The sequence below is a fragment of the Suricata suricatta genome, chromosome 2, assembly GCF_006229205.1.
Source record: "Suricata suricatta isolate VVHF042 chromosome 2, meerkat_22Aug2017_6uvM2_HiC, whole genome shotgun sequence".
NCBI classification, from domain to species: domain Eukaryota; kingdom Metazoa; phylum Chordata; class Mammalia; order Carnivora; family Herpestidae; genus Suricata; species Suricata suricatta.
The window spans coordinates 77169259-77189968 of record NC_043701.1 but is presented as its reverse complement, the minus strand read 5'-3'; the positions used below and the strand labels follow the sequence as shown (position 1 = coordinate 77189968).

The 20710-nt window shown below is 37.6% G+C and overlaps 1 protein-coding gene and 1 pseudogene across 6 annotated transcripts in view; both read right to left on the bottom strand.

Moving 5' to 3' along the window:
- CDK14 (cyclin dependent kinase 14) overlaps window positions 1–20710 on the bottom strand; it is a 583363-nt gene that overhangs the window by 399280 nt on the left and 163373 nt on the right. For all 6 annotated transcript variants that reach the window (XM_029928660.1, XM_029928676.1, XM_029928646.1 and 3 more), the window contains 2 exons: window positions 16095–16340; window positions 1706–1800 (listed from right to left, as the gene is read on the bottom strand). In XM_029928660.1, coding sequence (XP_029784520.1) covers window positions 1706–1800; window positions 16095–16325 — 326 coding nt within the window. In that variant the 5' untranslated portion in view covers window positions 16326–16340. The remainder of the gene's footprint in view (window positions 1–1705; window positions 1801–16094; window positions 16341–20710) is intronic.
- Window positions 4662–4759, bottom strand: LOC115286144 (annotated as a pseudogene).

Here is a 20710-nt window from a genome sequence, read left to right as displayed (position 1 = left end):
ATCAGCCGCATATATCTTTTTTGGGAAGGCACTTCAAAGTAATTGGTGTGTTTCCTTATAATGAAATAATATGTTTGCTTCTGTTTGATTCATGATTACAACAAGCCAGAGCATATGTGAGAACCATCTGGAATATTCAACAAGGACCAAGCCTTTCCAAGGCAGGCCTTACACTGTGGAAGAAGTATTGTGTAATGGTTAGGAAAAGAATGGCTTCAAACCAGAGAGATGTGAGCCAAGGAAAAGCTTTGCCACTACCAACTGTACAAACCTGGACAAGTGACTAAAATCCACCATGCACCAAGATTCCTAGTCAAGTGGAGATGATGACAGTAGGAACTATCTTACAGGACATTGTGACGAGTAAATAAGACAATGGATATACCATACATTATGCAAAGTAATTGCTTAATCCAGTGTAGTTATCCTTTTAATACAAACATTAAATTTACAAGTAATTTTTATAAATTAGAGAAATAACTATATTTCCTTAAGAAAGAATATAAAGTTTGACAGACAACCTCTACTGAAATTTGCTCAACAATATGCGATAATGCTCAAGCACCCTAGTTCAGTCATTAACAGCCCACTAGATTTGGTTTGTTTTTTTATTCCCCATCATGTTTATTTTCATTCAAAAGTTTTAATAGGACTTTTTTTTTGCAAATATCTAAAATCCCAAAATTAATAATACTATTTCTGACATAGAATTCCTGCATCCTTACTTACATATCTTGCTTTGTCAGAAGTATTTCTTCATTTTCTTAAAAACCATAACCAAAAGTACATTCCAGAAAACCCAAAAATTAACAAAATGGTCAAAACTTCTAATTATGTGTTTAGAATGATCCTTCAGAGAATTTTCTTCTACATGTTTCTATGTAATTAGGTTGAAATTTCCTATCTTCCATAAAAACTTAAAAGAGACAAAAACAGGGATGGTTCAGAAAATTATTTTTCAACATTATTTGGCAAGGTTATTAAGGTAAGACAAGGCTTGAATCTCCTACAGTTATTTGAAAAAAGCCATTATATTTCTACATGCCACTGAATACAGTAACTCTCTGCCCTTAATCAGAGAGAGGGAGAAGGCCTATCAGAAAAATATGCGGTATGCTCTGTAAGAATCCAAACTTGTGCCTGACCCCAGGATAGCACGGGCGTGGGGGTGGAAGATGAGAACAGGGGGGAAGAGTTGTTTCTCCTAGTGAAGAACATATGTAGCATGATGCCAAAGTACTCAGGTAGGAAAAAAGAAAGAGTTTGTATTTTTTTTAATTTAGTGACTTCTGAAAGATGAAATAAAAGCTCAATTTAAAGCAACACAAGGATGGCTAATATATTTGGCTTTGTCAAATCAGTATTATTCTTGATAAGCAAACATTAAATCATCAAGAGAAATTAACCGTGTCATTCACCTGGAAATTAATTTTCATGCGAGGGTTTTGGCTCCAATGTCTGGGGGAGGGTAGTATAGAAAACATAAACTGGACGAGTCTGCAAAATGGTTTTCTAGCAGAGAAAACCAATTTTGCTGACTTTTACACTTCCCAAAACAACGACGACAAAAACTGAAAGGGGAAAATCTCTTGGTACATTAAATGAGAATTAATGAAATAAATTATTTAATATTACCTATTAATAATTAGTATTGGGAGAGCAGATACATTTTAAATGTGAAATATTCAAAAATGAATGAACTTACTTGCTTTTCCCTTTGTAAACTGTAGCATAAGATCCTTCCCCTAGTTTTTCCAGTTTCTCGTAAGAGTCAGCTTTTCCAAATTTGGGACTTGTTGGCTAAAAATGGAGCAGAGGGTAAACAAAACAGATTGTATCAAACTAATTAACAATAAATAGGCCAATTTTGCTAAAAACGTACAGATTCTGACTCTCTGTAAACCATTTTTTTCCAATATAAGAATATCTATTCTAAAAAACAACATAACATCTATTCAGGATACAAAACTCAGAAGATGCAGATGAAAGAACACAGTGTAGAAAGTTTAAATAAGCTATCCGCCAAGAGAAAACCATATTCTGATATCTTTCCACATTGCTGCAAATGGCAAGATTTCACAGGAGGGTACTTGTTGGGATGAGCACTGGGTGTTGTATGTAATTGATGAACCATGAGAATCTTTATACACTGTATATTAGCCAACTTGACCATAAATCCTATTAAATATATATGTATTTTTTGATATCTCTTTTCCCAGCACTCTGAGCTGAAGACTGCTTTATTATATAAAAGTAGGATTACTATACATACTGAGTGTAATATGCTTTTTTCCTCACTTAATATATTATGAATATTTTCCATGTCATTATATAATCTTGTGAATTAGGGGCTGGCTAGTCCAGCCTACCACCTGTTTATCCCGCAAACTTAGAAAAGCTTCTACTTTTTAACGGGGGACGGGGCGGTGTGGTCAAAAGAAGAAAAAATGTCATAGCATGAGAAGACTATATATGAAAATCAAATTTTAATGTCCACAAAGTTTATTAGAATACAGTCACGCATGTTCATATACATATTGTCTTATGACTTGGAAGCTATAACAGAGTTGCAGCTGCAACACGGATGACATAGCCAACAAAACTGAAAATATTTGCTGTATGACCCCTGTTGTAAATCATGACTGTATAACAGCCATATAAAGGCTCCTCCAATACCTCTTAGCAATAATGCAAACAGATAATCAAAGATGTATCACTCAATTATTACTCATTCACACAAAAGGAACTGTCTTATGTATTATAAACCAGTCTTTAAGGTTTAGCTGCAGCAAAATAACTCTTCCTCAAGACAGTACATCCAATCCAGACCATAAAAGTGCTGACTGAGTAATCTCACTCTTACTTTCCCCAGCTCCTACAACTTTCACCAGACAGCAAGAAATGGGGAATTCTGTCCTCAATGGAGCAAGTTACCTATTATTTTAATATCACTATAAAAGGGCAATATCAAAACCTATCAGAAAATGATAATTATAAAAGGAATTAAAAGCACCGTAATGGGATATCCAATCTCAGGCATCGGCACAGAGGAGAGAGCCGAGAGTGGGGATATTCGGGCTAGAAGGGCAAAGTGAGCACCGAAGGAGCCATCACGCAGAGAAAGGAGAGCAATCTCCCCCTTCCCCAAACTATAATCTCTGTCTCTCTCATACAATCACTAGAGATGATCTGCAGAAAACAGAATAAGCTGACAGCAATTCTCAAATACAAAAATGTGTATGTAATAAAAAAAATCACAAATCATTTCAGAAAAATCAACATCTTGGAAAAAAAAAAAGCATAAGATTCAATGGGCAGATAAAAGTAAAAAACCCTGATAATAGAGTTGACATTGCAAATAACAACTCTGAGTAAAAATAACCAGTATCATCAAAGAGATTTCAGATGCTATCATATCCTTGAAGAAGAAACATTAGAGATGTATTTAATGAATGAATTAAAATATTCAACAGGCAGTGAATAAAAGAACTGACATACATGAAAAGTTATATGCTCTGTTTGAACAGAATTCTCCCAGAAAAGTTTAGGGGGAGGTTGCATCTAAATAGAAAATTTATCCAACCAGGATATTTTAACACACAATAATGACTACAAAAATATAATTAAGCAACATTTTCAAAAGAAATAGCGAAAATTATTTTGAATCACTAACACTATACTCAAAATAGTCTTCTCAGTGGGATAGAAAAGCTGCAATGTTACCACCTACACACAAAAAAAATTGGATATAAAATTCTGTATTATCTCAATATAAGCTGTAGTTGGAATGATGGGGGAAGTGCAGAAAGGCAAGGAACGCTAGGAAAAAAGAAGCAACAGCAGTTTGAGATTTCTTGAATTGGACAGACTGTAGATACTGAATAATGCCAAATGCATATGTTTTAGTATGTTTCTTAACTCTTAAAAGATAATTACTAAAATAAAATGAATACGACCTACAAATCTCAAACAAATTAGGGAGAAAGAAATGGAAGAACACTATGTAATGAGGGAGAGGAGAAGAGTAAAAAGTGAAAGGTTAGAGGAGGGGGATGCTCAAGAATAAAACACAGTAAGTAAAAATTCATTAAAATAAGGTTAAATCTAAACATATCAATCACATCAACCAATCGTATTGATTACAATAAACATAAGTGGCCAACCTTCCTCTCTTAATAGAAAATTTTCAGACAATAAAAAACAAAGGCAGTCTAGCAATATGGTATTCAGAAGAGGGAGAGTTAAAGTAAGTAAATATGAAAATAAAGGAGTAAAGGGAAAATACAGTAAAAAAACTAACTTTATAAAATAATTGCATTAAAGCAATATTGATGAGAAACAAGACAGAATTCATAAAACAACAAATAGAATAAAGTAGCATATCCCCCCAAAAATGAATATTAAGATCCACAGAGATATTTAATAATCATGAACTAGTATGAATCAGTTAACATAGTTTTGAAATGTATGAAACAACTGCTAACAGTAATAAAATGAGAAATTGTCAAATTCATGATGATAATTGGCAACAAACATACATCACTCAGACATCAACAAAGCAAGCAGACAAGTAAAGGATTTAGAAGCTTGAATATTAGAATTACGATTTTAATCTAAACACATATTAATATTCCTTTTAAACACATAATAATATTCCTTTCAAGCACACATTTTAATTCATTAAAAAATGACCATGCGCAGGGGCCACGCTAATCTTCTCTGTATCGTTCCAATTTTAGTATATGTGCTGCCGAAGCGAGGGGGGAAGAGCACTGGGTATTATATGGAAACCAATTTGACAATAAACTATTTCAAAATAAATAAATAAATAAATAAATAAATAATGACCATAGATTAGACCATAAAGAAACTCTTAATATTCAAAAGTGCAGGAATATTTTAAGTTACTTTTTCTAAACGCAATGCAATAAAATTAGCAATTAAGAACAAAAGGAAAACATATACTTTAGCTGCATGAATTAAAAGAAAATCAAAATTGAAAATTCCTAAATAAATATGTGGCACTTAGGACATGACATTTTAAGGCCCAGGGGATAGAGGCAAATCAATACATACAAGAAAATGTACATATATATGCACATACTAGAAAAGAAGAAAGGTTGAAAGTAATCTGAATTAGACATAATAGGAAAGGATTAATAAAGACAATGGACGACGTATTCTTTTCTTCAAGAAACTTGTAAGGTACAAACCATGTGTTGCGCTGAATCAAGTAAACCTTAATGGAAAATTACACTCAAAATCGCCTGACTAGTCCTGTGTGGGTTATGTTCTCATGCATTTTTCATCACCGGGAAACAGCTTGCGAATGTCACACTTTACCATCACCCTCCTGAGTCCAAGTTTTAAATAGAAATTTTAAAACCTATATTAAACTTCAGTATAAAATGATCTTCAATGGGGAAAATATTGTGTTCACAGTTCCACTCTAAATTATTTAAAATTAGAACGAAAAGTCTGTGTTTGCTTTTGTGCTCCTTTAAGAATAAATCTAATCTAAGATAAAGAAAAAAGCAGCAGCAGAAAATTACGTCTTTACTCCTATTAGGAGATAAACTGCTAATGCGTATTTATAGCAAGTACGAGACACAGTCACACAAAACTGGTAGAAAAATAGGAAGCCAATATTTTCTCTTCCTGAAAAGGCACAAATAATTTTCTAAAAATGACATATCTCATTTCTCATAAACTGCCTTAATTATTAGAGTTGGTGTCATCGTTTTTATGATACAGACCACACTAAATGTACTGCTTAAAGAAACTGATTTGAGGAAATTAGAGAAACAAGGAGAATTCGCTTAAAAAAATAACACACCCTTCATTTGTCCACAAGAAAATTTTATCAAGTAAAAAAAAAAATGCTAATGGCACAAAGTAGTCTATTTATCTAATTAACTGGATTTGGATGCATTAACTGTCATGGTGAAAGTATACCCTATTAATACTGCCGTGGCAGAAAATTAATATTTTGCCACACTGGATGTTAAAACAATCAATGTTATTTTCCCTGTGAAACTGATATGGATACATTGTGGAAATACACTATAATCTACAGATCAATCATGCTAGCTTCATAGCTCCATGCACATGTAATATCTCTCTAAAGATTTTTATCTACAAAAGAACGGGCCTACGGAATAAGGCATGTCTCTAAGATAGTCTGAGCTTTAAGAGTTAGATTCTTGGGACGTCAATCCACTATTTTAAGTAAACAGAGCCATTCTGATCTCTAATTGCTATGCATATGAATAAGGAATCCAACTGCTAAGTTATTAAAGGGGTCAACAATAAAATCCTTCCCATCAAATGAGTGAAATTAACAATAATTCAGAAGGAAAGGTCTTAGTTTCTTTGATAATAAAGCTCAGGCCTTTGGTTTGTCTGTTTTTTTCTCGCAACTTTACTCAATCATCACATTTAACTAAAGATGCTTGATCAAACCAATATGTAGTCAACCAAAATGTAGTCAAATATTATCTTTGGTTCTTTGCTTTCGGACACATGGCTGGATTAGAAACAGTTTTATGGGATAACTATGTTCTGCTTATCACGTCCCCACTTAGAGTGCAGGCTTGAGATAGCACTTGAGAGAATTAGAAATACAGAGGGCTAATCAGCAATTACTAACCAACACTAACTGCACAGAGATGTGGAATTTAGTGAAATAATGTAAATACATTTTTTTAAATAGAATAAAGGTTCAGAGACCACCAATTGTCTGGACCAGTGGAGGGGAACATTGGCTTAGATAATGAAAAATGAAGATAATATTCCAGCTGAATGGTGTCTGCCACCCCACCATGAAGGACAAGCTCATGGCCCATGCTAGCTTTAGTTCATTGTTTGTATAATTAACAGTGACAGCTAGTTAATAGCAAGTGTTTGCTATGTGTCTGGCTTTGAGCTAATCACTTCAAATACACTATCTAAGTGTAATCCCTATAACACCACCTTGAGGGTTGGTTCTATTAGTATCCTCACTTGGACATGAAGAATTGAAAGACTGGAGAAGTATAGTAACTCATCTAAAGCTAGAATTCAAACCAAGTTCACTAGAATCAAGAACCTATTTTCTTTACCACTACTACACTGGAGGAATCTTCCCATGGAGATCTAATTCTCATTGAAGAGGCATTAAATTTTTCTTAAATTTGTCATCTACTGAAACCCCATTCCTAGAAGCAGGGATGAGTTTTTTAACTGCATTTTTATAAGCTCCAAAAGGATCCCTCCATGTTCATTCTAATGACACCATGACATGCTATAGCAATGCCCAGAATTTCATATTGAATTCATTAAAAATTGATTTGGGGTGTCTGGGTGGCTCAGTGGGTTAAGCCTCTGACTTCGGTTCAGTTCATGATCTCGCAGTCCGTGAATTCGAGCCCCACACTGGGCTCCGTGCTGACAGCTCAGAGTCTAAAGCCTGCTTCGGATTCTGTCTCTCTGTCTGTCTGTCTGTCTCTCTCTCTCTCTCTGCCCCTCCCCTGCTCACACTGTGTGTGAGTGTGTGTGTGTGTGTGTGTGTGTGTGTGTCTAACTGCAAAATAAATGTTACAAATTTTTTTTAAATTTGATTCTTAAACTTCATATATAACCCCGTGCTTAACATTACTGATGATGCCCTAAATTGCAGGAAAAGCACAATAGGAATCACTGCACTGCTACTGTATTAAACTATAATTTTGAGAGTAGATGTGAGAGAAAGGTGGGAAGGATTCAATCAGAACCACATGGCCTCATTAAATGAGAATTCCAAGTGAAATATGCCTTGGCTCATTTTTTTTCTGCCTTTGATCTCAGGAAGGGGCTCTATCACCTGTATTTCTAGCCCTATTACAGTTACTCTAACGTAGTCCACAACTGATGGATAACTTGGTTACAAAATAGATCTAGATGCTACATACAGAGATAGATAGAAGCACCACGGGTGGTTACAACCTGACAAAGGTTGATTCTATCTGGGAATGTTCTAGTCCCCAAAAGAAGGAAGCAATGCCAAGATAGGACATCCCCGCTTCCCCCCCCTCCCCCCCCTCCCCCCCCCGCCAAGGATAAACACCTGAGAACTAAAGTAGGACTCTCATGTTAGCACCTTCTTCCCCTCTCTTCAGGTTGGGCCTATCATGGAATATAGATTTCTGGAGATGGGAGGAGATAAATTTGGAAGACTTTGTGGAATGTAAAGAAGACCTTAATCTAAATATGAATTTCTGAAAATATGTTCTCTTTAAGCTTAGCTTATGATAGCACAGTTCACTGAAATCCCTTCTAAATTGGGCTAGAAATGTCCCATAGCAACTCCAGTAGCTCTAGCCCTTGGAGCACAGCTGGGCTGGAGGAGGTGGTAGGAAAAGGGAAAGGAAAGCTTGTCTTGTCAGGAAAGCTACCCGGGGACTAGGCCCAGGAAGAGCAGGCACTCAAGAAATGTCTGAAATAAATAAAATCTGTCAAATTACCTCTTGAAATACATCAATTCAAATAAAATCACATTCTTTAGATCACACCTGAATTTTAAAGTGCCACTATCTAGACAAATTCAGGAAATACAGGTGATGTGCTGGTCTCCATGTCAAGGTACTCTTGGTCTCTTGATTTAGTCATGATTCCTAACATAGACAATGACCAGTAATGTCAGTGCAGAGACATATACCCAGTTGGGAAGAAGCGGCATTGGACAATATATCTCCCACAGTATTTCCAAGAAACAAAAATGGCTATCCTGTTTTACTCATTAAAATAGGGGCTCAGCACAGTGCCACACTTCTCTTCACTTTTTGCCTCCTTCTCAGCTGTGCCCTTGAAATCTATTCAAGATAACTAATACTTTAAAGAAATAACAATAAAATAAAGATATGGCATTAATCCTGCTGGCCATTGGATAAAGGGAGTATTCCAATGCCTATAAGCCTTCACAAACCTTTATAACAATATCTGCCCTAAAACTCCCATGCTAGTGGGTGTGAAATGATCAAACCCATACCCTATCAGACGGGATATAAAGTGGTAGAACACAAAAATTGTTACTGCCTCCATTTTCTGCCCAACGAAGAATGCAAAGGAAAACGGTCTTTCCATTAAAAAAAAAAAAACAAAAAACGAGTATTATAGAATACCCTCTTCCACTGCAAGAGAATAAAAAGGCGGTAGGTAAAAAGAACTCAGAATAAAACAGAATATTACAGCATCATGCTAAAAGAGAAAAAGAAACCATTTCCAGCTTGAGGAGAAAAAAGCAAAGACATTTTTTCCGAGGCAAAAACCCATATAAAGGAAAGAAGCAAAGCAGTTTCCACACAAAGTAAGTGGCCTGATATATAAGAAAGACTTCCCAGGGAAGAAGAGGAAAGGGTAAGCCCAGTAAGAAACTTGGGAAAGAGAAATCTAAAGGAAGTTAACAATAGGAGAGAAATCAGTGTAAATTTCTAGTTAAACATGGTCATTTTAACACATGTATTAATCTCTCCCCCTCACCAATCTGTACTAAATTGACAGTCAAGTTATAACTCTCAAGGGCAAAAAGAATGAGTAAGAAGAAGATTGCAGACAAGATACAAACAAAAATTTGGAGATGGGAGACAAATTGATGAGTGGTCACCGACTAGGACAATAAACAAAGACATAAACCAATAAGAACAAACTCAGTTCATACTCCAGAATCCCAGAAACACTCAAGAATTAGAAGCTGAATTTCAATGAGGGGTCAAAAACAAAGTGCTTAGTTGGAATGGGTTTAAGGAACAGATGCCTTCCTGGAAACTTGACTCTCAGTCAGGTGTCTGCCCTTCCCTGATCCCCACAGAGGCTTATTCTCTGAAGAGGTTGAACCAGACAGGCTCAAAACTGGGACAGACACCAAGCACATGGGAAATCAGGATGAAGAGTCATATTGAATGAAAACAAAGCACAAGGAAGTCTGTGTAGAACTGGGAGACCCTGGGCTCCTTCTTGAGCACCTCAGAAAAATGGGAGGTAGGTTTTTGAATCCTAAAAAGTAGATTTGTAAATTTAGTCAGCCAAGGAAAAGATGGATTAATCCTGAGATCAATAGCCTTCCTATGAAATGACTAGGTCTTTACTGCTACTGCCCAGGCTGAGGCCTGCCAGCTGACAAGCACTGATGGCACAAAGAATTTCCTATCAACTTGTTCGCACATTACTCACAATATGAAAAATCTCAACAGACAAGGCAGAGACCAAAACAAATAAATGGAAACAAAGAACTCAAAGGAAAGGAAATAATCCAGGAAGTATAGCAAAAAATTCTTCAAAATTTCCCTAAGCCATGTTTAGTATCTTCAAAACCATATGAGCAACATATTATTTATTGAAAAAGAAAAGATTCATTAAAAAATTTGTTTTAATGTTCATGTATTTTTCAGAGAGAAAGAGACATAGTTTGAGAGGAGGAAGGGCACCAAGAGAGGGAGGCACAGAATCTGAAATAGCCTCTAGGCCTGAGCTGTCAGCACAGAGCCCGATGCGGGGCTCAAACCCATTAACCATGAGATCATGACTGAGCCAAAGTTGGATGCCTAATTGACTAAACCATCCAGGTGTCCTTGAACAGGCTGATTTTAAAAAGAACATATGAAGAATAAGAAGGAGCTTTTGGAAATAAATGTTACCAACAATTAAAAATTTAACTGAAGAATTAAAAAATATTTTAAATATCCATAAAGCAGAGAAAACCAAAAAGAAAATAAACAGTAAAAGAATATTTTCTAAAATGGAAAGAAATTAATTTCAAAATTGAAAAGATCCCCTGAGTTGCAAAAAATGATCCATATCAGGGATGAAAAGAAAGTCTTATAAGTTTCCACAAAGAAAACCAGCAGATCACAAAGAATGAATTAGGAATCAGAATAGTCTATAGCTTTAAGTAACAATATAGGGACCTAGAAAAGTACAAAGCAATGTCTTCAAAAGGTTATGAAAACATTTATTTTGTACTTATTTATTCTAAACTAGAATCCTATACACAGGTTATTAATCAAGCTACTAAGTATGAATACAGGCATATTTGTATGTGTTATGACATAAACCAAGAACAAGCTATATAACCCACAGCTTGGGTATTTAACACAAACATGATGGAAAAGAAACTTCTCAAGAAGACGGTGAAGGGAAGCCTCCGGACAGCAGGCTTGGAGATCAACTAGTCCAGACTGGATTAGAAGGACTGACAACATCAAGGACAATCTCAGGGGGAACAAAAACTGATAGGTTACTTGACTCTGCTTTGTTTCTGAAGTTTTATACTTTAAACAAATAGTCTGGAACCTCAATTTGTGATTGAGATTATAATAATTCATTATATTAATTATGAACAATTGAAGAAGAGGCAATTATGACTAAGAAAATCTAAAAGTTATGCAAAGAAGGATAGCGCTGTTAAATCACTATGGTGTACACCTAAAACTAATGTAACATTGTATGACAACTATATTTCAAGAAAAAAATAAATTTTAAAAAGTTATTCATGGAAAGGCGTGGTTGGGCGGCTCAGTCGGATGAGCAACACACTCTTAATTTCAGCTCAGGTAATGATCTCATGTATGGTAAGATCGAACCTTGCATTAGGCTCTGCACTGACAGCATAAAGCCTGCTTGGGACTGTCTCTCTCTCTCTCTCTCTCTCTCTCTCTCTCTCTCTCTCTCTCTCTCTCTCTTCCACTCACTAAAAATAAATAAACTTTTATTTAAAAAGTTATTCAAGGGGCACCTGGGGGACTCAGTCAGTTGAGTGTCCTACTTTAGCTAAGGTCATGATCTCAGGGTTCGTGTGTTCGAGCCTCACTCACATCAGACTCAATGCTGTCAGTAAAGAGCCCACTTTGGATCCTCTATCTCCCCTCCTTCTGCCCCTCCCCTACTTGCATTCTCTCAAAAATAAACATTTTTAAAAAGTTATTCAAGGAAGGAAATTTAACCATAGTATATCATGTGGCCTTGCTATGAACAGCATTTATAGCATCATAAGATTACAGATGCTCTTTATTAAAAGCCAAAAAGTAGGGGAAATATATTTGGGGACAAGAACACAACAGAGAAAATGCTCTCCTAAACCAGCGGTTTTATCTAGAGTCTTGTTCAGATTTAATTTTGTTGGTGTTTTGTGTTAACTTCCAGTAGGATATCATAATGTTTGGCTATCTCTCTTCTGGTGATGTTAGTAGGCATTGACAATCAATACCTACAATAATACTACAAGTATTAACTCATCAGGGATTATCAAATGTGATTCCTACATATATGATCCTTTTTTGATTTATCAGTCAGATTATTTCTAAAAGGGATTTTCACCCTCCCCCATTAAAACTAGGTTATCATGAGGTAAATTTCATAGAGGAATCACAGAAAATAAATGCTTAGTCATTTGCTTTATCAGTTTTAAACAATGATTTTTATTTTTATAAAGATTTCTCTTGGGTTTTGTGTTTTAATTTGTAACCTGCTATTTCTCTCATTACTTACAGTATTTCCCATTGATTCTTTTGGAATTTCCAGATATGTCATCAAAAATCTGCAAATAAAGATAATTTCACCTCCTTCTAGCTTGCTTTCATTATCTGTAAAGATATCACTCTGCTCTTTTCTCTTTTTTTTCATAGTTTTGCATGGGATTCAACCAATAATTTTTCTATTGGTTAGTTTTAGTAAAATAAACTATTCAGTAGTTTAAGAGGGGTGTGGCCAAGATAGCTTTTCTAGCTTCCTAAAATAAAGTTCTTTCATCTTTTTCACAAAGTTAAAAAAAAAATGAAGAAAATACAGTGCACACTGAAATCTTCCCCCTTCTGTTTTGCCCCAACACTTCTATCTGATCTATCTATCTCCCTTGTCCCTGTTGAACGTGACCTGCACAGAAGTCTACTTCAACACTTTCTATTCAGTAAGGGATTAATCCTGGAAAGGTGCTTCAATTTGGCTTTCTAGAGAAGTCACCAAAAGGCCAGCAGACCACTCTGATATCAGTAGACCACCATCGTCTCCTTGCACTCCCCTACTCACAGAAGCTATCCAAGTCCCTCCCAACTGCTGCCACTCTCTTAAGAATGACCCAACAAGTATGCACCTGATTGTAACGGTCAAGGGCGGGGGGGGGGGGGGGTGCTTCTCGGAGAGTGCCTTCCCTAAGCTTCTATCCTTACATTTTCTGATGCCACGCAGTTCTGAAAACTATTCATGTGTTCCCCTCACCCCTATTTTGAGGTTCATGGAGTTACCTTTTCATCTTTATTTGCTGCCAACATTATCCACTGGTTTTGGTTTCACTACACTCGTTGTTCCATTTTAAGAGGAGTCTCAAAATCTATTCCACTCCCAGACTCCTCTATTTGATCTTTTAAGCTGTGTTCAAGCATTACTTAAATAAAGATAACTTTACAGAGAGAGAAATACCAAAAGCATTAGGCAAGACTCAACTTCCCTTAATAAGAGTTGAAATTAATTCCTTTTAAATATTAAAAATATTGGAACTCCACTGTTATCATTTATAATGCAATGGACACAATGACTTTTAAAATCCCATGACCCCTGGTAGCAACAAGCACACCCAGCACCCATATCTTGGTTTCTAACTACCACTTTCCAGTAAAAGGAACTGAGATTCTTTAAAGAATGACTACTTTTAGGCTTCGGGTTGGGAAAATACAGTATAAGTCAAAAGGGTCTTGAAGGATCAGAAAGTAAGGGAGTGTTCAAAAACAGAGGGATGAAGACATCTCAAAAGAACACAGCACCCATCCTAAATGAGTCCCCAGTGACTAAAGCAGGAAGAATCTGAGCAACAAAAGAAGTAACATACCAGTAGATGAGAACTAGCGTTGCAGAAAAAATAGAGGACAATTAGTTAAATTTAAATTTCAGGAAAACAGGAAATAATTTAGTATAAGTATGCCTCATTGCAATATCTAAAAATGCCAATTTCTATACATCATTTATAGGTTGCCATATAATATTTTCAATATTTATTTATATATTTTGAAAGAGAACACACATGAACATGGAAGGAACAGACAGAGAGGGAGAGAGAGAATCCCAAGTAGGCTTCATGTTGAGAATGCAGAACCTGACGCAAGGTTCAATCTCACAAACCATGAGAACACAACTGGAGGTGAAATCAAGAGTCATATGCTTAACTGACTGAGCCACCCAGGTGCCCCGACATGTAATAATATTAAGAAATCTATATAGTCAAATACACATAATTCTCTTTCCATAACATAGGCTTAATCATTCTCAACAACTTCTTTCATTTCTTCTAAATGCTACTAAAGGTTCCCCTACGAGTTAGGGATATATCTATGACCTAGATGGATGCTACCTTGCACTCATAGACAAGATCATGGGGCCAGTATGGGGGAAAAAAACAAATAGATAATCAATGATCCTAACAAATGCTGCATTGATAGTATTTATTTCAGCTTCATTAACACAAAATGTGACAAGATTTGTGCAGTGCCACACAGTTTAACTGAATTAAAGTGTCAATACTTTCCTAGCGGTTGACATTTCTGCCTCTGTTTTACCCTCATCAAATGTAATATTTAATACTTGTGAAATGGCATGTTTCTTAGCAAGATGATATAATAAGAATTCTCTTAGCATTTTCCTCTTAGCTTTTATAATTTTTTAATTTTTTTAATGTTTTATTTATTTTTGAGACAGAGACAGAGCATGAGTGGGGAAGAGCAGAGAGAGAGGGAGACACAGAATCGGAAGCAGACTTCAGGCTCTGAGCTAGCTGTCAGCACAGATCCCGATGCAGGACTTGAACCCACGAATGTGAGATCATGACCTGAGCCGAATTCGGAGGTCCAACCAACTAAGCCACCCAGCTGCCCCTCCTCTTAGCCTTTAAACTGTTAGAACATCACTCAAAAGGTTCTTAAGTGTAAGCTAAATCTGAAAATTAATTTTATTCTTTAAATTTTTTGTTTGTTTGTTTATTTTGAGAGACAGAGAGAAGAGAGAGAGAGAGAGAGAGAGAGAGAGCGAGCGAGCACAGCAGAGGAGGGTCAGAGAGAGAGGGAAAGAGAGGGAATCCCAAGTAGGGTCCACACTGCCAGCACAGAGCCTGACCTGGGGCTCGAACTCACAAACTGAGATCATGACCTGAGCCAAAACCAAGAATCAAATGCTTCATGAACTGAGACACCCATGCACCCCTTAAAACTACTTAATTTTAAAAGATCATAAGGTTTTTTAGAAGGTTAAACATGGTCCAGTTTGGGGAATATAAGTTTCAGTAAATCTTTTATAGTCAAAAAGCAGCATTCACCTCAGAATATTACACCTCCTTAAAACAAAAGGTAGACTTGCCTTAATACAGTGTGAGTTTAGAAAATTTCAGTATGATGAACAGGATTTCTCTTAAAAAGATCAATTTTGGGATGCCAGGGTGGCACAGCTGGCTAAGAGCCTGACTCTTGACTTCGGCTCAGGTTGTGATCTCACAGTTTGTAAGACAGAGCCTCACATCAGGCTCTGTACTGACCGCGTAGAGCCTGCCTGGGATTCTCCCTCCCTCTCTCTCCTCCCCGCCCCTTGCCTGTGTCCTCCGTCTCTCTCTCTCAAACTGTTTTTCAAAAGATCAATTTCAACATCTAGCTCTTAAATTTTAAAACATTTACACTGAAAACAAACTGGTACAACACAAGTAAACAAATTTTGACACTTATTCTGAAGTGACATTCTTTGTCATTTGTGAATTTGTGAATTTCCCAAACTCAAATCAATCTGTACTGCCCACAAAAACAGGTAAGTTCAATATCCTTTCCAAGGGTTTGAGAAGGCAAAAGATCGTTAATTATAAATTCCTCTTCCTGGAAACAACTAGGACAAAAAAAGCTTCCAAAAATAAGTTGAATCATTTGTGATTGCTGGGTCCTTACAGACAGAGTCTGTGTACAGACTGCGCTCTCACTCTCCCCCAAAACATCAAACCACCCTGCGAGAGAATGCATAATCACGCACTGATAAAGCCTCTCACCCTCTTCCAGCACAGCAAGGTACTGCTGTAAGAGGCAAACTCCGGACTCCCTGCTGATGAAAAAGACTGCACTTACCGAGCTGGGGCTGGAGTGCCGCCTAACTTTTGGTGATTCTTTGCCAGCGGAGGAGGACTTAAAGTTAATGCATGCATTGTTCTCGGAATGCACCCTCTTTACTTGATTAGCTGGTTTCTCAAATGGGTCAAAAGTGCTCTGTGTCCTCTGAACCCTGACTTTCTTATCCTCAGGAATTGTGTCCAGGGGTTTGATCACTGAGTCCATTCCCTGGCAGTTCCGTGTAGACATCTTTGTGACACATATCTAGAAAAAAAGAAAAAGAAATTCAGAACTCTCCACTAACAACTTAATATTACTAAACATGAAATTTATTATTCTAGAAAACATGCCAATATCCATTTCAGGAAATACCCAGAAAGGCCACATTCTAAAAACTATACCGGCTTAAATCCCAATATGAAAAGTTCTTCATAATCATTATGCTTTCATTCATTTAGAGCAGACCCTAAAAATGCTATCCCGTAAAACGAGAAGCTTAAGGATTAGATTACTAGTGCCCTAAGGAGGTTCTTGAACCCCATCACATGTTTTACCATCTGCCTACTAGGAGGATTATTCTGAATCATTAGGAAGTTGGACAACTTGCCTTAATAATAATTATTATTTTAGAAAAAATAGGTTGTGCTAAATCAGATGGGCATTTTGGCTGATGGATCATCATAGACGCAGCTAAAACAGCTAGACAAAAAGGGCATCATGTTTCCAAAAGTAAATCTGTCCCCATTCAAAATTCATCGCCAAACTGGAATCTAACATTTGAGCATATAAAAGAACTAATGGTTAGAGAAGCTGAAAAATTGAAAACGGTGTTTTTTTCTAAAACCAAAAGTAATGGATGCAAAGAAATACTACTGTAAAAGGGAAACACTGAATAACATTCATTTCAAAATCCACAAGACCACTACTTGCTTCCCAGCTTCCCTCATTCTCCTCCTACCCTGCCTGCCCCGACTCTCTCAACTTATTTTAGTTTCTCTAGCCTTTGCCCCATTGTTTTCCACTTTATGTTCTAAACCTTTTGTTCTTCCTATACTTTGGAGACTTTGTTGTTCTTATTATATAACTTTATGGCTTCTGGCCTGTCTGTGAAGCTAGGTAAACCCTCTTGTTCTCTCTAGAGAAAAGGCAATTCTGAAATTGCTTTTAAAGGTTTTTATAATTGCTGTGAAAAGCCTCCCTATCTTTATTTTAAAAAGCAGGAAAACAGAAGACTAACTGGTAAAAAAAAAAAAAAAAACGCAAAGTATCTGAATGTTATATATAGGATGGTTCCACACAAGAAGTACGTGTATCTAGTGTGTGAAAAGATACAGAGAGACACAGATAACATGAAAACACACAGATACAGACATAGATACAGATAACTGTAAGTGTGTGTACAAGCATAGAGACGGTGCAGAAGAAAACACACCAAACTGTTACCATAAGACACTTCCAGACATATGAACTGAATTGGTAAAGAATAAGATTACTAGGAACCAAGATGGCGGAGAGGAAGGAAGCGCGGTAAACTTCATCTGCCCCATCTATCGAACTGAGAAGGACATTACTCTCATCTGCAAGAGCGGAAGGAGAAAATACGGACTCCAGAAAGAAGAGAGAGAACCTCAAAGATACCTGAGTGAGTGAGTGTGAACTGGGGAGATTGGAAAACAAGCCAACTCGAGACGGGCAGAGAAGGTGGGAGCTCCAGCCCAACACAGGCCAAGCGAGCGGAGCCCGAGAGACAAAGGGAAGGGACAGAGAGACTGAATACGCTCATAGCACCGTCTCCGGGGAAGAGGTAAAGAACGCTTAACCACGCTTGGAGAGAGAAGCTCACTCCATAAATAACTGCTGGGTAGCCCAAGTACCAAACCCAGGTGGCGCAAGGGAAAGAACACCTTCCAGCCCTGCACCATCTCGGCAGGGAGTCAGCAGCCATGGCAGCTGCTGCGACAAGGGCACTCACTTCGACCTCAGTTTGGGGAGTGGGAGCACGCACCTCATTTCCACGGCGCATCTCGCCCCCGACATTGGCCTCGCGAATGCCGAATCCCGGGTGCCAACAGGGAAAACATAGCCCCCACACCTGCGCCATCCCGGCAGGGAGTTGGCAGACATGGAGGCCTGGGCACACACTCGGTCTGCAGGAACTCCCGCTCATTTCCGGCAGTGCACGGCGCCTCAGGCCACACCTGCGCAAAGCCAAGAGAAACTCATTCCTCCCCCAACACAACAGCAATCCCAGCTGGGGGCTGGGAATACGCAGTCGTGTGTGTCTGTGAAGGTGCGCACTTCACCTCCTGCTGCGCATCTCACCTCAGGCAGGGGCAGCCGAAATCCCTGCCTGAGCCAAGACAAACTGATTCCTCCCCCTAAGAAGCCAGCCACCAAAGCAAATACATCTCATCTGTGGTAGCATAAACGTGCATGGACTGGAACTTTGAACCAAGGCGGGCCTGGAAAATACAACTCTGCTCAACCACCGCACAAGGAGATTGGACTCATTAGAGTGGCCTACAGTGCCTAGTTCCAGCGGAGCCTATCTAATCTCTGCAGACACCAAGGCAGAGCCTCTGAGAGCAGCCTCCAAGACCTACCACATCAAACCACGCATATCAATGAGGGGGAGCTGTTGCTTTTTTTTTTTTAATAATTTTGTTTCTTTATTTCTTCAACTTTTTCTTTTCTTCTTTTTTTGTACTTATTTTTTATTATTACCATTTTATTTACTTAAACTTTTTACTCCTCATTTTCCTTTCTCCTTTCCCCCTTTTGTTACCTTCTTGCAATCTAGATATATTCTCCTGTAACTCATCCTTACCTCTCCCCTCAACTGGTCATACACTTTTAGACTGTCTACTGTCTTTTATCGTCTCTGACCCTCTTTATATTTTTCTTTTTTTTCTTCGTCTCTTCTTTTCGTCTCTTTCTTCTCCATTTTCTTTCTTTTCTTTCCCCCTTTTAATGTGTTTGTTTGTTTGTTTTATCTGTGCATTTGTGTGCTTCTGTTCCCTCTGTGTTTGTCTGTCTGTTTTCCTTCTTAGGGCTACACCAAGAAACAAGCAAAAGTGTGCATGACAGCGAGTCCCAAATACTGCTGAGTAGGGAAATAAAATATTCAAAGCCACAACAAGAGAAACCGAGAGACTCCATTAAAAGAATATTTCCTGAAACGACAGGCCCTGAACAGTCAATAACCCTCCTTTAACAGAGAAATATTAACAGGGGCACAGTGCACAATGAGCTATCTAAAGGTGACAAGAGACAGAAAACTAGCAAAAATGAGAAAACGAAGAAACTCTCCCCTGAAGAACCTCCAGGAGGAAGTCACAGCCACAGAACTGCTCAAGGCAGATCTAGACAACATACCGGATCAAGAATTTAAAAAACTTGTCATAAGATTAATCGCTGGGGTGAGAAAAGCATGAAAGAATCAACTGAGACAGTGACTAGGCACTTTGAAAATAGGTGTGATGAGTTAAAAAAGGCTATAGATGAGGTGAATAACAAACTGGAGGCAGCCACCTCAAGGATTGACAAGGCAGAGAGAAGAATAGGTGAATTAGAAGATATAGTTCTAGCAAAAGACGAAGCAGAAAAAAAGAGAGAGAAACTGATCCAGGAGCAGGAAAGGAGAATTCGAGACCTGAGTGATACAATCAAATGGAACAATATCCGTATCATAGGAATTCCTGAAGAGGAAAACAGAGATAAAGGTCCTGAAGGGATACTAGACCAAATTATAATCGAGAATTTCCCAAATCTGGGAAAAGAAATAGACATTCAAATTCAAGAGGCACAAAGAACCCCCTTAACACATAATTTGAATCGGCCTTCAGCATGACATATCATAGTGAAACTGGCAAAATATAAAGATAAAGAGAGAATTCTGAAAGCAGCTAGGGAGAAAAGGGCCCTCACATACAAAGGAAAACCTATCAGAGTGGTTACAGACCTAAATAATGAAACTTGGCAGGCAAGGAAGGAATGGCAGGAAATCCTCAATGTGATGAGCAGAAAATACATGCAGCCAAGAATCCTCTACCCAGCAAGCCCGTCTTTCAAAATAGAAGGAGAGATAAAGGTTTTCCCAAATAAACAAAAATTGAGAGAATTCATGACCACCAAACCAGCCCTACAGGAAATCCTAAGAGGGACTCTATGAGGGAAAGATTGCAAAAAATACAAGGTGCCAAAGACACCACTATAAACATGAATTCTAGGAAGAACACAATGACTCTAAACCCACATTTTTCGAAAATAATATGGAATGTAAATGGACTGCATGCACCAACCAAACGACACAGGGTAGCAGAATGGACAAAAAAACAAAACCCATCTATTTGCTGTCTACAAGGACTGAATTTCAACCGAAAGACACCTTCAGGTTGAAAGTAAAGGGATGGAGAAATATCTATCAGGCAACTGGAAGCCAAAAGAAAGCTGGAGTAGCCATACTAATATCAGACAAACTGGACTTTAAAGTAAAAGCAGTAACAAGAGATGAAGAAGGACATTATATAATTATTACAGGGTCTCTCCATCAGGAAGAGCTAACAATTATAAATATGCACCAAATGCGGGAGTGCCCAAATACATAAAACAATTAATCACAGAAAGAAACAATC